The sequence below is a fragment of the Centrocercus urophasianus genome, unplaced genomic scaffold, assembly GCF_019232065.1.
Source record: "Centrocercus urophasianus isolate 14NV4802_14NV808 unplaced genomic scaffold, USGS_Curo_1.0 seq_9, whole genome shotgun sequence".
NCBI lineage: Eukaryota > Metazoa > Chordata > Aves > Galliformes > Phasianidae > Centrocercus > Centrocercus urophasianus.
In genome coordinates, this window is record NW_024885532.1 from 40105426 (window position 1) to 40119571 (window position 14146).

At 45.6% G+C, this 14146-nt stretch overlaps 1 protein-coding gene across 2 annotated transcripts in view; it reads right to left on the reverse strand.

The window, feature by feature from the left end:
* Positions 1-2594: 2594 nt before the first annotated feature.
* The window catches only part of HEPHL1 (hephaestin like 1), a 30439-nt gene continuing 18887 nt past the window's right edge, over positions 2595-14146 (reverse strand). For both annotated transcript variants that reach the window (XM_042839314.1, XM_042839313.1), the window contains 10 exons: positions 13545-13757; positions 12183-12396; positions 10975-11114; positions 10000-10140; positions 7581-7687; positions 6938-7160; positions 6126-6265; positions 5391-5550; positions 4278-4358; positions 2595-4200 (listed from right to left, as the gene is read on the reverse strand). In XM_042839314.1, coding sequence (XP_042695248.1) covers positions 3998-4200; positions 4278-4358; positions 5391-5550; positions 6126-6265; positions 6938-7160; positions 7581-7687; positions 10000-10140; positions 10975-11114; positions 12183-12396; positions 13545-13757 — 1622 coding nt within the window. In that variant the 3' untranslated portion in view covers positions 2595-3997. The remainder of the gene's footprint in view (positions 4201-4277; positions 4359-5390; positions 5551-6125; positions 6266-6937; positions 7161-7580; positions 7688-9999; positions 10141-10974; positions 11115-12182; positions 12397-13544; positions 13758-14146) is intronic.

Below are 14146 nucleotides of genomic sequence, written 5' to 3' on the forward strand. Positions count from 1 at the left end.
GACAGGGGAGGACAGCCGGGGGTGAGAGAGGGTCTGCACCACAGGCCGATGGGCGTGGAACAGCCTGCCCAGGGCTGTGGGCACAGCCCCGAGCTGCTGGAGCTCAGGAGGCGTTTGGACAGTGCTCTCAGACATTCGTTTGGGTTTTGGGTAGTGCTGTGTGGAGTCGGGAGTTGGACTAACGATCCTCATGGGTCCCTTCCAACTTAGGCTGTTCTGTGATTCCATAAGATCCCCCACAGTTGCTTCCCTTCTCCAGCTATCAGCTTCTCCTTGGCCAAGAGATGCTCCAAGCCATGCACAGTAGTGTTTCCTCCAGCCAAAGTGTTTCATCTCCACTGCCACATCTCAAGTTGTTTTTGCAGGACTCATTTCCAATAACCTTCAGCTGGCTTTGCCCCCTCCTTTAGATTTTTTACCTTTTTTATTTCTGTTAGCCCGAGTTCCAACAGCCCTCAGTCCAGGGGTTACAGAGGTGATCATCCACCTCCTCAGCTATGGCTTTCTGTACTGCTTCTGCCCAAAGACACGGCCCGTTCCCTTCTCTTCCCAGCTCTCTCTTTGCAAAACCTGTGCTATCTGCTTTCAATTGTTCTTTCTATTTTTTCCAAGCCCTGATCCAACAAAATCATTCCTCACACAGAAATAGTTCTGCAACTCCAATTCCCTTTCTTGTTCTTTCTGGGTCGTTGTTTGATGGCATCCTTCCCTGGATGGGGCCAGTGCTGTGACTCATGCTGTATTCAGGATGCAGGTGCCCCAGACGTCTGTGTCACAGTGCCATGATGCTTTCTGGCTTGTTCTGTCCTTAATTCCTAACAGTCTCTGATATCCACTTGCCTTTCTGCCCAGCTAACTTTGTCTTTGAACTATCATAGCTAAGGTTCCATTTTTGAGATGCATAGACAGTGTGGTGCTTATAGAGCTGGGACTGCTTTTTTTCAGCTACCATTAGCTTATGAGAAGGTTTTTATCACTCCGAACCACTGTGTACTTTTGCAGGTTTTTACACTCAGCATCATTTTTCTTGCTGCATGCACTTGTATCTGTCACTTAACTCAGGCACCCTTTTTCTTTGCCCAGAGAGCTGTGGTGCCCCATTCCTGGAAGTGCTCAAGGCCAGGTTGGATGGGGCCTGGGCAGCCTAAGCTGATGGAGGCAATCAGCCCATGGCAAGGGTTGGAACTGGCTTTAAGGTCTTTTTCAACCCAAACCATTCTGTGATTCTATGATTTTTTTCACATCACTTGCAGAAAGCAGTGAAGCGCAGAGGTCCTTGTATCCCATGGGTGATTTCCACCTTGCTGTCTGTCCACTTATCCCTGTCTTTTAACCAGTTAGCCTTCAAGGGCCTTTCCTCTCACCCTACAGTGACTTTGTTTCTTTGAGAAACTTTAGCTAACTTTGACTTCCCAGATGTTTTATGGAGATGTAAGCAGGCTATTGTTCAAAACCATCAATAAGGCACAATTTCCTTTGAGGGAAAAAAAAAAGAAAATGAAGGTTTATTCTGCCATCATCTGTTTGGCTCTTTTGATCACTTTTTCCATCGTTTTGGAATAGTAACTGCCAGCTTCAGTGTGGGTCTCAGGGCTGCTCACAAAGCCTGGTCCACACTGACCTTGAATGCATGCAGGGTTGGGGCATCTACCACCTCTGCAACTTGTGCCAGTGCTACACATCACTTAATGTAAAAAATGTTTTCCTTACAACCAGTCTGAATCTCCCCTCTTTCAGTTGGAAAACGTTTCCCCTTGTCCTGTCACAACAGACCTGCTGAAGAGCCTGTGCCCTTCTTTCTTACAGCCCCTTTAGATACTGACAGGCCACTCTCAGGTTTCCCCGCAGCCTTCTCTTCTCAAAGCTGAACAGCCACAGCTCTCAGCCTGTCTTTGTAGAAAAGATGTTCCATCCCTTGGACCCTCCTCTGGACGCGCTCCAACAGCTCCACGTCTCTGCTATATTGAGGACTCCACATCTGGACTCAGTGCTCCAGGTGAGGCCTCACAGCACAGAGCAGAGGGGCAGGATCACCTCCCTCGCCCTGCTGGCTGTGCTGCGCTGGCTGCAGCCCAGGACACGGTTGGCTCTCTGGGCTGCGAAGGCACATTGCTGAGGTTGTTGTGACCCACTTGCAGATCGTGCACTTGGCTCTGTCAAACCTCATAAGGTTCAATGCGGCCACTGTTCGAGCCTGTCTAGGTCTCTCTGGATGGCATCCTGTCCATTGGGCACGTTGACTGCACTGCATTTGCTTGATTTGCTCTGCATTCCTGCTGGTGCTTAAGCCCATCACAGATGCTCCCCTTCATTGAAGATACTTTCCACAACTCCTCAATGCAGGGTATGCCTCTTCCTGCATGAGGCAGGCAGGTAAGGCTAAATGCTGTGCTTTATGCTCTCTGTGATGCCTTCTGGTCTCTGTGACAGCCTCTGTCACCCGGGCAAACTGTGATGATGTCCGAAGGCCTCGAGGGCCTCTGGAGGCTTCATTCTTGATTCCCAGCCACCATTCAGCGGAGAAGTGTGCCAAGTGAAACAAGCTGTGCCAGAAGGTTTGTACAAATAACCAGATCTTTATTAGCCTTGTCATCATTTTGGCTGGCTACTATGGAAAAAAATATATTTATGATTCTTTTTCTAAAATGTCAGACCCGTTAGCTACTCTGAAAGGAAAAGTATCAAATAATTTCCTTTATTAACTGTGAATGTTTAAGTGGAAGGCTTTAATTTTTGTATGTAGATAGAGAGCAAATGTTCTATGCAGTGCTTTTGGACAGAAACATCTCAATCAATGTTTACAAAATAGAAAGATAACAGGGTATGGGGGTATCTATTTTTATCAGCTCAAGGGATTTAGAAAATGAGTGTGGAAGTGTTTATTGCTATAGCATAGCTCCTGTGTGGGCTCACAGGAGCAGTTCTACCTCATGTGCATGCTCTTAAATAACTGGAGAAAACAAGGAATCAAGAATCAACTGATAAGCAGGAAAAACTTCTTCATCTCAAATACCTGGGCATCGACCCAGGACATCACTAGGCTGCAGTGGGAGGGATGGGCAGCAAAATTCCCTGCATTTGAATGAACTTCAAAATACAGAACGGGGGAAAAAAAAATAGAAAAGAACAGCAAAGTGGATTTACATTCAAAATCAGCTTTGGATCAACAGTTTCACAGATGTGTTTGTTCTGAAGTTCCTCTGCAAGAGCTGTAGCTGATGTGAGCAGCTGGCTGGCAAGAGTGAGTGCTATGTAATTAGACATGAGTTATAAACATTCAAGTAGTATTAAACATGGCCTGATTCTGCCTGTCTTTTCTGCAAAGCACAGATATCAGCATCCCAATTAAAGTTTGGGAATGAAGCACTGCTGAATGCAGAGAAGAGTTACAGAATCAGGACCACAATGAGCAGCAATCACTAAGTATAACTTCATTGGGGCTGCTCAGGGCTAGATTTTTAAAGGGATTAACAAATCTGTTGCAGATGCTGAGCTTCATCAGGTGATAAAGTATATTGGCAGGTACTTAAATGCCTTTAAAAATCTGTCCCCAGTGCACAGCTTCCTCATTTAACAGGACAAAGGGAACAAAAAAAAAAGGGAAAATCAGTTAAATGCTGATGAATTCATTGATGCAGACTCTGGTGTAAGACTGGCTTCCCTTTGGGAAACCTCAGGGACTTGCAAACTTACACCTGTGTCTTCAGGAGCTGGATGCTAAAGCAGCGTGCGCCCCGTGGTTCTGCACAGAGCACATGGGTGCAATGCTGCCTGCTCCATCCTCCCATGGGAACGTTGGCCAAGAGGTGCGGTGCCTCGGGCACAGCTGGGTGGTGGTGGGGGTGGGGATGGCAATGGGTGATACGTGGCCCTTTCCTGCAGTTCTCAGGAGTGCTGGCAATGGGATGGGACTTCCAGAGTGTGTCTTGTTCTAGTTGTAGCAGCAGCACTTTGTGAAACCCGGCACGGCTCTGTGGATGGTGCTGAAAGTGGGGATTTACAGGGAATCTGCTAGAAGTGCACTTTTGTCATTCAGAGCCTGATATTGGATCCTGCTTCCTTGGTGGGTGATGAGGGAGAGGAAGGCCAATGTGGTCAACAGCAGAATGAGTCCGACGGAAACAAAGGCTGCCAGCATCAGGCTGGCTTCCCCAGGAGTCAGAGTTTTGCCAAAGATGTTGGCCCCTTGGCTGTCAGGATCTGTGCAAAGAGAAGTGCTTTGTGAGGAATCCACATGAACATGGAAAGTTTGAAATGATGTTGGAAAAAATCCATACCCTTTGTGGTGGTCCTATTTTGTGCAATAGTTGTACCATAAGCTGCGGTCGTCAGTCCTTCTTCTGAAGGGGCTTCCAGCTCTGTGCAGAGAGAGAAAAAATGCAGTGGAGTTGAAAACCTTGAAAAACAGTGGAAAAGTAGCACTGGTTTTCCCAGGTTCCTTCTACCTTCGTAATCAAACAGAAATCCTGATTACATCAGCACAATGATAAATACATTGCTCCAGGCCGCTCTGTGGACTAAGTCTACTTTGTCTACAAGGATCTGTTGCTTCACTTCTGCATTTGCTTATTCATTTGAAATTTCAAAGCCAGAAGGGATAAAATGCATAAAATAAATTCACCTTGTCCAAGGAAGGAGGATTGGGGCTACATATGGCATTACATTTCTCATTCTGCCCTGCCAGGGTTACAGGTACAAGGCATGCCTGCTGAGGCTGTGCAGTCCCTGCACAGGGATGTGGGAAACATCGACTGTGCTGCCTGAGGCAGGAGATGCTGGACCTGGGTGTTTTGTGAAATTTTGTGACATGGAGGTGCTCACAAAGTGCTTTTGACTTCACTTACAAGTGGTGGAAGAGATCAGGAAGGGATCAAACTCTTAGAAAGTTTGCCAACTTAATCAAAGGAACACCTCTTTCTTGGGCTGCATGAACAACCAAGAAAGTGGAGCATCTTATAGCCCAGCTGATCTCTGCCTGTGCAAGAAGGAACGAGAGCATTCCTGTGAGCCAAAGTTGACTGCAGGAAGGAACCAGCCCCGTGCCTGTCTTACAGCAGGACTAAAAGACAGCTTTGCAGTTGCCTTCTGCACCACCTGTGGATGACTCATGGTCTGCAGGCTGTCAGTGCCTCCAGGGAGGCTCTGTTGAAGCACCAACTGCTTTCACGTTGCAGAATGCAGCATAGCTATCTGTTCCTTGCCACATCATTCAGGCACCCCCATATGATGCTCATATGATGGGCAGTTGCCCAGGGCAGCATGCTGTGATTTCCAGGTGCTTCCCTGGAATGTGTGCAGTGCTGACAACTGTGTCGCCTTACTTCCCTGCCTTTCACCCACATCACTGTGATACCACTTCAGAGCCCTAGGACGTATTTCTGCCACTGCACCTGATTTATTGATGGTGTAGGTCGTTTCCATGCCAGCGTGTATGTGGTCAGCTACGTGGCAGTGCAGAAGCCACGTTCCAGGGTTTTCTGCTACAAGTTCAACAGTTTGAAAAGTCCCAGGAAAAAGGTCATACACATCTCCTCTGTGGCTTTTGTCTGTCTGTGACAAGGCAAAAGCAGCATTGTAAGTGTCCTGCCTTACTGCATCCAAATACCCCCCCAGGCACTGAAATACTCCAATTAGACTTTTCACTCTTTGAGGCAGATAAAAGGCTTCTTGTCAGCCTTATAGCTGGGAGCTGAAGCTCCCAGGAAAATATCTACATTGTATCAATTAATTAATTAGCAAAAGGGGTGTCCTAGAGACTTCAGGTAGTGATTGAGCTCAGGTACTGCCCTCTGAAAAACATATTTTTCTGATAGTCCTCCCAGTGCCAAGCTGTCACAACATCAAACTGTTCTGTGAACTGCTCTCCTCCCTCCGTTTTCCCTTACAGCTGTGGGTAAGCATGCATCTCACGTGACCATTTCCTCTAATAGTGACATCTAATAGGTTCAGACATGTAGAAGCATTGCAAGGAACCCTTTGATTTTGTGTCTCCTTTACAGGCATATCTCCCACTGCTCTCAGTATCAGCAGGGCTATGTGCTCACATTGCAAAAATAGCCCACAACTTGGACTTTATTTTTCAGGAATTTCCCATTACACTGTTAAATGTGATTTATTTTACCAACCTTGAAGATGAAGGTTTGTGCATGGAAATGGACTGTATGTACATCTACTTCATTACCCATTCCTATCAAATACCAGTTTGTCGTATCACCTTCATTCATGGTTAGACCCAGGAGACTGTTATAAATCTTCCCATTGATTGCTGGAAGAATGACAAAATAAGAGTGATTAATAACTGGCTATGAAATGGGTGATGATAACCACCAGGCACCATCTGTACTTTCTCTCCAAGGAGAATGGGTGCCCAGCACATGTGCCAGGTCAAGGGCTCTCTGTAGTGACTGCAGGGAGACAGTCATGTTTTTGTTTCACCTAAGGCCATAGCAGCAACCATTTAGTTGTCTCGAGAAGCACCAGGTAGTGTTTTCACCTGCTGAGATTGATCTCCTGAACAAACTGGGGTTTTGCTGATAAGCCTCATGGAAGAAGAGGGAACAGTAATCGCCTAAAATGGGTAGAATCTGTAGAAGCAGAAGTTTGCTTTGCCAGGGCTGTTCCTGCCCCCATGTGTTCTGTTCTGTCTGGCTCCTGGTCTGATTGCTTCTACAGACACAAATTTAAAACGTCATCCTTGCATTCCTACAAGTCAACAAGGAAGGCAGCTCCCAAATGACAAGGGAATTTTGGCAGGGCAGCCTCTCCCCACAAGGATAAGACTGAACTAGCTTGCCTTGGCTGGGCCTCATGAAATCTTTTTGTTTCCATTGCTGCATTTTATGAAGGTGTCACATGGTTGGATAGTTGCAAACTAAGCCAACATCTTCCTAAAAGTAAACCTCTATCATCTTGGCTGCTGCCACCGAGTCCTACATACCATGCTTGTTGTTGCCTTCCACAAAGTTCTTAGTGGAATTAAAATCATCAGGACTCTTGTGAAGGTATGTTTCAATATTCTCTTTTAAATACCAGGATTTGTTTTCGTCGAACACCATAAACAGAAGAGTAAATTCACGATCAATGTCTTTTCTCAGGCCATTTTCATCTAGAATTCCTTTTCTGCAAACTACAAGAGGGCCAATCAGACCACTGTATGTGTCCTGAAATGACATAAAAATGTGTTACAGATTTTCTAGTTTATTCAGTAATGAAATAAACACAAATAGGCAACACATTAAATAAAGATAGAATATCTGAGGAAAAAAAGTGAGAAAAAAATCATGACTTCATCTGCTTAAGCATGTCTTTCTTGTCACATTTGAGTCCCAAGTTTTGAAGTGCCTTCACCCCAAATGCCTTCAACTATTCTTTAAGGAGGGAATCACTTTACCATAGTGTATCCCTGAGGATTTCAGTAGATTAAAATAACCAAGACACATGCAAGTGTTAGCAAAGATGACAAAGCATCCAGCTCAGTAAACCTCTTCTCCAACTTGTGCTCCTTGTGGAAACATCTTGCAAGATGGGATACTCTATCTAAAACAACCAACCGTAATAATAATAACAACCTTCTTGGTTACCTTTACAAAATTTGCTGTTGAATAGTAAACCCAAGTGATACAGTTGGGATCTGTTTTCCCAGGGCCAGATCGCTCTGGGACATTCCATCTGTAGGTGTTTATTTCCCCTGAAACAAAGAAAAATTTTAGCAAGAACAGCTGCATGTCAGAAGCTTTGAGTAGCGTGTAACTGATAGCTGTTGCCCCCCCATCAAAAAATGATCTGCATCAAAGCTTCCTGTGAAAGCATGCAGGAATGGCATGTGCTCATGTTTCTGCATTCCAGAAGGTTGGTTCCAGTGGTGTAAAAAAAGGCAGTATCACCTCCAAAAGGAGATCTGCAGATGGTGCTGGGAGCAGTAACACCTCATAGAGGGAATCTGTTCAGAGATTCAGCTTCTCAGCCTTCACCCTGGGCAAATTGGTAGATAAATGGTACTGGAGGTCAGTGCTTTAGGTCTGTTGAAATTGCAGGGAGCCAGGCTCCAGAAAATATTTCCTGGACTTTCTCAGTTGAAAGGGGCACCACAACACAGCCACTTCCATCAGGTCTTTGGAGAAGGTGCAGCACTATACTGGCTCTTGTCTGGGAGAGGAGAGCTGATCAAATATCAGAACTGCTGCTGACTGGGAATGCCAGGAAGGGCCCTTCCCTCTTCCCACTAAGCCACTGTTCCTCTGCAGTTGCTGAAGAGCCCCCGTTCCTTCCCCAGATCCATCACCTCTCTCACGTCCTTCCTGAGGGTGAGCAGAGATTCACTGATCTCTGATTCTTAAAAACAATCTGATGAGGAAATGACTTGTTTGGATGAGGCTCAGTTCTCTGCATTGAACACAAACATGTCTGTATTCAGATGAACTGACTATGCTGTGTGCTCCCATTTGCTGGGAATTTATTTTTTTTTTTGGTGCTCCAGCAAATAAAGGTCAGGAGGACAAGAAGTGGTCAACACCTTGTCCTTCTAAGTGCCAGTGCTGAACAACTTATTTCCTAGAAGTTTCCAGGGCGACAAAACCTGAAAAAAAACTGGTAACACAGAATCATAGAATCACCATGTTAGCAAAGACCTCCAAGATCATCCAGTCCAACCATCCACCTATCATCAGTAGTTCTCACTAAACCATGTCCTTCAACATGCCATAAGCCAGGGTAAAACAAAGAAATCCTGGAACTGCTGACCATTGCCTTGGTACAGCCACAGCCCAACAGCTGCCAAGGCTGTGGGCACTGGAGCAAAAGAGTTTTCAACCTTAAATGGTCATGAATTGACTGAAGCTTTGTGTCACAGAGCCACTGCACTGTTTTGGTGGGTGGTTCAGGGACATGGTTTAGCAGAGGGCTGTTAGGGTGGTACAACTGATTGCAGTTGGACTTGTTGATCTTTAGGATCTTTTCCAATGTGAGCAATTCCATGATTCTGTGATTATGATTCCTGCAATAGTGGCCACTACTGTATGACAATAACGAAAGACACAAATAGCACTATATATAGAATAGGCCTATATAGGATGGGTCTCCAAATGTAAATTAAGCAATATCATTTATTCTTACAGCAAAAGAACCTTTTGTGCATTACAGCACAGGCTTATTGACATAGCAGAGAACAAAAAGGCTTTGAAGGTGTACCACTACACTAACAGAACAGAAAACTAACAAGAAACTCATCAGCCTCAGAGCCATTCAGCCACTGTTGCCATGGGGACATACACCACTTCTATTAGTCCCAGTGATGACTTGTTTGGCTTAAATAGGACTGGATGGGCTCTGTGTAGCTCAGGGTGAGCAGCCAGCCAGGACCTGTAGGTGCAGGTGGGGGTGCTGGGCAACCTAGGAATTATTCGGGCTTTGAAAGATTTGTTCTCCTTGTTAACTGCTGCTTGCAAAAGCTTGAGCAAAAGCCTGCGCTGCAGTCTGGCTGACAGAACTCCTTTTGCAGTCACCTTCCCTAAGCCATCCCAAGCCTGCTCCCATGTGGATACGGGAGATACTACAGCAACGCGCGCAGCGCAGCGCCTCCACTCAACAAACCCTGTGAGCAGAAACAGGCAGAGCTAAATACTGCCAACTGTAACTCTACCCCCGACTTTCTCCATTTCTGGAACATTTTTAGAGCATTGTCCTGGCGCTAAACGCTTTTAGGCTTCCCTGACCATGACTATGGGCTTTCTAATGCATTTTGGAACTTGCCCAGAGAAACTACGTTCCTGTTTCTACCCTGATAGGAACAAAGGCTCATTTTGTGCCTGAACGTGCTCACCTGATCAACAACCTACACACACAACAGCACAGAGAACTGCATCTGAATAAAAGCTAAGCATAATTTGCCTGGAAGAACACATAAGTGTGAATAAGCTTGAAGAAGGGAATATCATTCATATGTCAACATAATTTTTATGTATGGCTTTGTAGCTGAAAGAAAAACAATGAGCACAGCCTTACCTGGGAGGGTGATTGGTGCCTCAGTTTGTTCCTCACAACCCACTTCTTCTACTCCATGTGCACTTACTGAATAAGGCCTGCTGGCTTTGTTCTTAAACACAATCAGCACAGAGTCACCCACCTCGGCGTGAAGCAATGGCCCTAAATGGAAACAGAAGAAGCCAGTGATTAATGTCTCTTTTCTGAATTGCAATCATCTTCCAATAGCTCGGCCTTGGAAAGGAGTCTTGGTCTTTCCTGGAGCCCTCAGGCTCTTCTATTCTTCCAGTGAAGCCATCAAAACTGGTCTGCTATCTCTGCCACTGAAAAACTCCATATATAGACATGATTTCTTTTTTCTTTTTAGACAGTAAGAGAGATAATTCACTCTGGAAACAGGTCTCTGAGCAGTTTGTTTTTCAGGAAAACTTATATAGTGGATAGTTTACAGCAGCTTTTGACAGGTGTTTATCTAATATCAAACTATTTCTTCAGTTTTGCTCTTCAAAAATAAAAAGGAGATGTCAAATATATTCCTATACAGAAGTAGCATTTATATGGAGTTGACTATTTTACAATTGGTTGTTGCCCCCTTCTCATCTCATAGAAAACATGAGCTGATGGTTATTTTATGACATACACAAATCTTGCCCAATTCCAGATACAAATCTATCCCCTTGTTGAATTATCTATCTACAATGCTTTCCCCGTATTACATGCTCTGATGTTAAGGTGCATCCTGTAAGGTCCATTTTTGCATCTTCACTGTTAGGATTCTTTCAGAAACTCTGTACTTCATATCTGAGAATAAATCATCCAACTTTAAGTGTAAGAAAGCATTCTTACACTCAGCACTTATGCAAGCTTGATTTAAATCATCAATAGCTTGGAATCAGTGCTATCTCTTTTCCATGTTAACAAAGCTGGAAAAACTCTTTGTTTTTAAGCTACCCTCTCACTCATCATGTCAGTCTATGAGCCACGAGAGCTACTTGCCCAGGATTTCCAAGTGTTCCTCTTCTTCTGTCCTCTCTTTGCGCTGTGTAAAGTTGCCATTTGTATACTCCCTGTAAACCACTTTCTTGTATTTTGTACCAATTAGATCTTCCCCTTGGCTGAGAAAAATGTGCCCGTAGCTGCAAAATAAAAAGGGAAAAATTTAAAGCACAAAGCTCACCTGTCTAAATGCTCATTATAGTGCTCATTATAGTGTTATACATAATAGATGTGACAGGAACGTATGGCTTGGTCCAACATGATGATTTACGCAAAGCCCTGTGTGCTGCAGGAGCTTTTAAACAGCAAGTAATAACAGTGATAATCCTCCCTAAATGCACACTGTCTTCAAAGCCAAGGACATACTGCACTCACCACAAACATCTGGGAACACAAATCCTTCAGCACAGCCAACAGAACAGCTTCAAGCTACGAGTGGCTTTGGTCACTCACCCCAGTGCATCTGTACCCCAACAAAAGGCACTGTCTTTCCCTGCATGCCTGAATCACGGCTTGGGTTGGAAGGGACCCCAAGGATCACCAAATTCCAGCTCCCTGCCGTAGGCATCCATCCTGGCCATGAACACCTCTAGGAATGGGGCATCCACCACTAGGCAACCTGTTCAGCACCTCACCGCTCTTGGTAAAAACTTCCCCTGACATCTCACGTAATTCTTCCCTCCTTTAGTTTAAATCTGTTCCCCCTTGTCCTATCACTATGTACCTAGGAAGAAGTTGACTTCCCTCATGTTTAGAAGCTCCCTTTAAATACTGGAAGGCATGTTATCACAATGCCTGCTTTCACTATTTTTGATATGGGTGAGATCAGGGAATGCTAGGAAGATAACCACAGCCTACCCTATCACCACAGGTAAGAGAAGGTTGCTTTACCCTGGAGAGATTTCCTTTCCCCTCCTGCACCTGCTGGAGGATGCTCTTTGAACCTCCCGCACCTGTTGCTGAGGCGGGTTCTAGCACTGCCTGGCCGCCAGGGGGCACTGGCGAGCTGTCCTGATCATGGCTGCTCCTCCCCGAGCTCCCCCTGCCGCCGAGCTCCCAGTGCACTGCGTACGAGCTGAAAATGCCCACCAGCGTGCAGTAAACAGCACCCTTTTGACAGTAATGGATTTAATATGCTCTTCAGTCCCTTACCTCGGCTGGCTAGCAGTGCTGTGCCCTACACCCACCAAACTTCTTGTTTTGCGTACCTTTCCTCGTTGCTGCTGATGTTGTAAATCTTTGGTGCTGAGCTCTTATTTGAGGCATAGTCCCACTCCACCTCCTCCGCAGCGATGTAGTAGAGCCTGACGGCACTGCGCTGCTGCTGGGCTCGGCTGGCATTGCGGCAGCTGCTGACCTCGTAGAGGTGTTTCATCCCCCCGACAAAGTGATCGAAAGTCCTGCAAACCACTTTGAATGTGCCTAGGAAGGAAAGTTCTTGAGATGGAGGTGACTGTGAAAGCAAGCAACCTGGCAGATTGACTTCCCTGTTTTGTTCATCTCTGGTCTGTCCTCCAAAAAAGTGAACCCTAATCTGGGATGCTGTATAGAAAGCCGGTGAGGGGTAGTTTATATCACTTTTGCAAAACTAAGATGGCTGAAACTAGTTGGTAATGTGGGCAAGCATCAGTCATCTCCTTTAGTCATCATATAGACTGTGGCCATGAGATATGTCAGAGTGGGCACCCAGGAGTCCTACGTGTACCTCACCAACCCCAGTTAAGGTATGGATGAGCAGAGTGTGTGTTTCAGTTATGCATGCTCAGCTCAGTGGGCCAAGATTAGAGGTATAATCCTGTCTATTCTGGATCTCAGTCCACTCATTCTACATCTAGGGTAGGAGTGGGGGAAAAGGTAAAGTAACATGCTGTTAAGAAAAATCACAGGTGGTGGTGACTGTAAAGATCTGATCATTCACTTCTGTCTGCTTGTGGCCAGTAGAGGGTTAGTTGTCAAAGAATAATGGGCTCCCAGACTCTATTATTCAACATAATTCCTAGAGTGCAGTTTTCTGATGGACAGTGGAATGTATAGAATACACACAGGAAGGAACCTGCTGCCTTATAGAGCTCTACTCTTTCGTGTACATATATATTTCATTTTCAGCACCTTGCCAGAAAAGCAGTCCTGCCTGAATTCTCAGCTGCACTAAGTCCCCAAAGTCCCGATAGAATCACAGAATGGCTGAGGTGGGAAGGGACCTCTGGTCCATCTGCTCCAACCCCTGCTTCAGTAGGGACACCCAGAGCAGGATGCCCAGGGCCGTGTCCAGGTGGCTTTGGAAGGTCTCCAAGGAGGAAACCACAGCTTCTGGGCAGCCTGTGCTGGCTGCTCTATTATTCGTGCAGCACAGAATCACTTTCTGGTGTTCAGAGAGAACTAACTGTTATCCAGTTTGTGCCCTTTGCCTCTTGTCATGGCACTGAGCACCACTGACAAGAGCCTGGCCCCATCTTCACTGCCTATCCCCACTCTTTCTCTCTCTCTCACACTTCCCATCTCTCTGGTTGTTCTTTAGGCTGCCTGATTTCTGTGAGTGCCAGAACACCAAGATAAGCACAGGGACATACCTACACGGTCTGGCTGCATCAGTGCTGTCCCTGATAAATGAGGAAACAAGGCCAGGCCGTCCCTCGTTGTCCCTCTTAGGTCGATGTTGTTTCCTTGAAATTGAACTCCGTGCATGTCATAGTGACTTCCCAGTCCAATGAGGTGCCAGGAGACCTTGTCATCCTTGCACATGGCCAAGCCTGGCAGGTTACCAAACAAGTAACCATTGACAGCTAGAGGAGAAGAAAAGAGCCTGGTTAGTGGCTCAGTACAGAGCTTCCCATTACCTCTGTGGCAAGAAGTTTGCAACTGAGCAAGTCATAACATTAATTAAAGGGGCATTCTGTGAAGCAAAGGTAGCAGCAGATGACACCACATTAATGTTTAAATGCTGTTCTTACAAGCTCTTAGCTCCTACATTTCTCTTAGCCTATAAAATCTTGTAATAATCCTTTGCAGGGATTTAGAGATTCTCCTCCAAACTTTCCAGAGTGCTTCACAGTTGCTGGTTAAGTATATAAATCAGGTGCCTCCTTTTCAGTCTGGAGAAAGTATAAGCAAATAATCAAGGACGTGGAGTGGGACATAGTTCTGATGCAGCTTTTCTACGTGATACTGACTT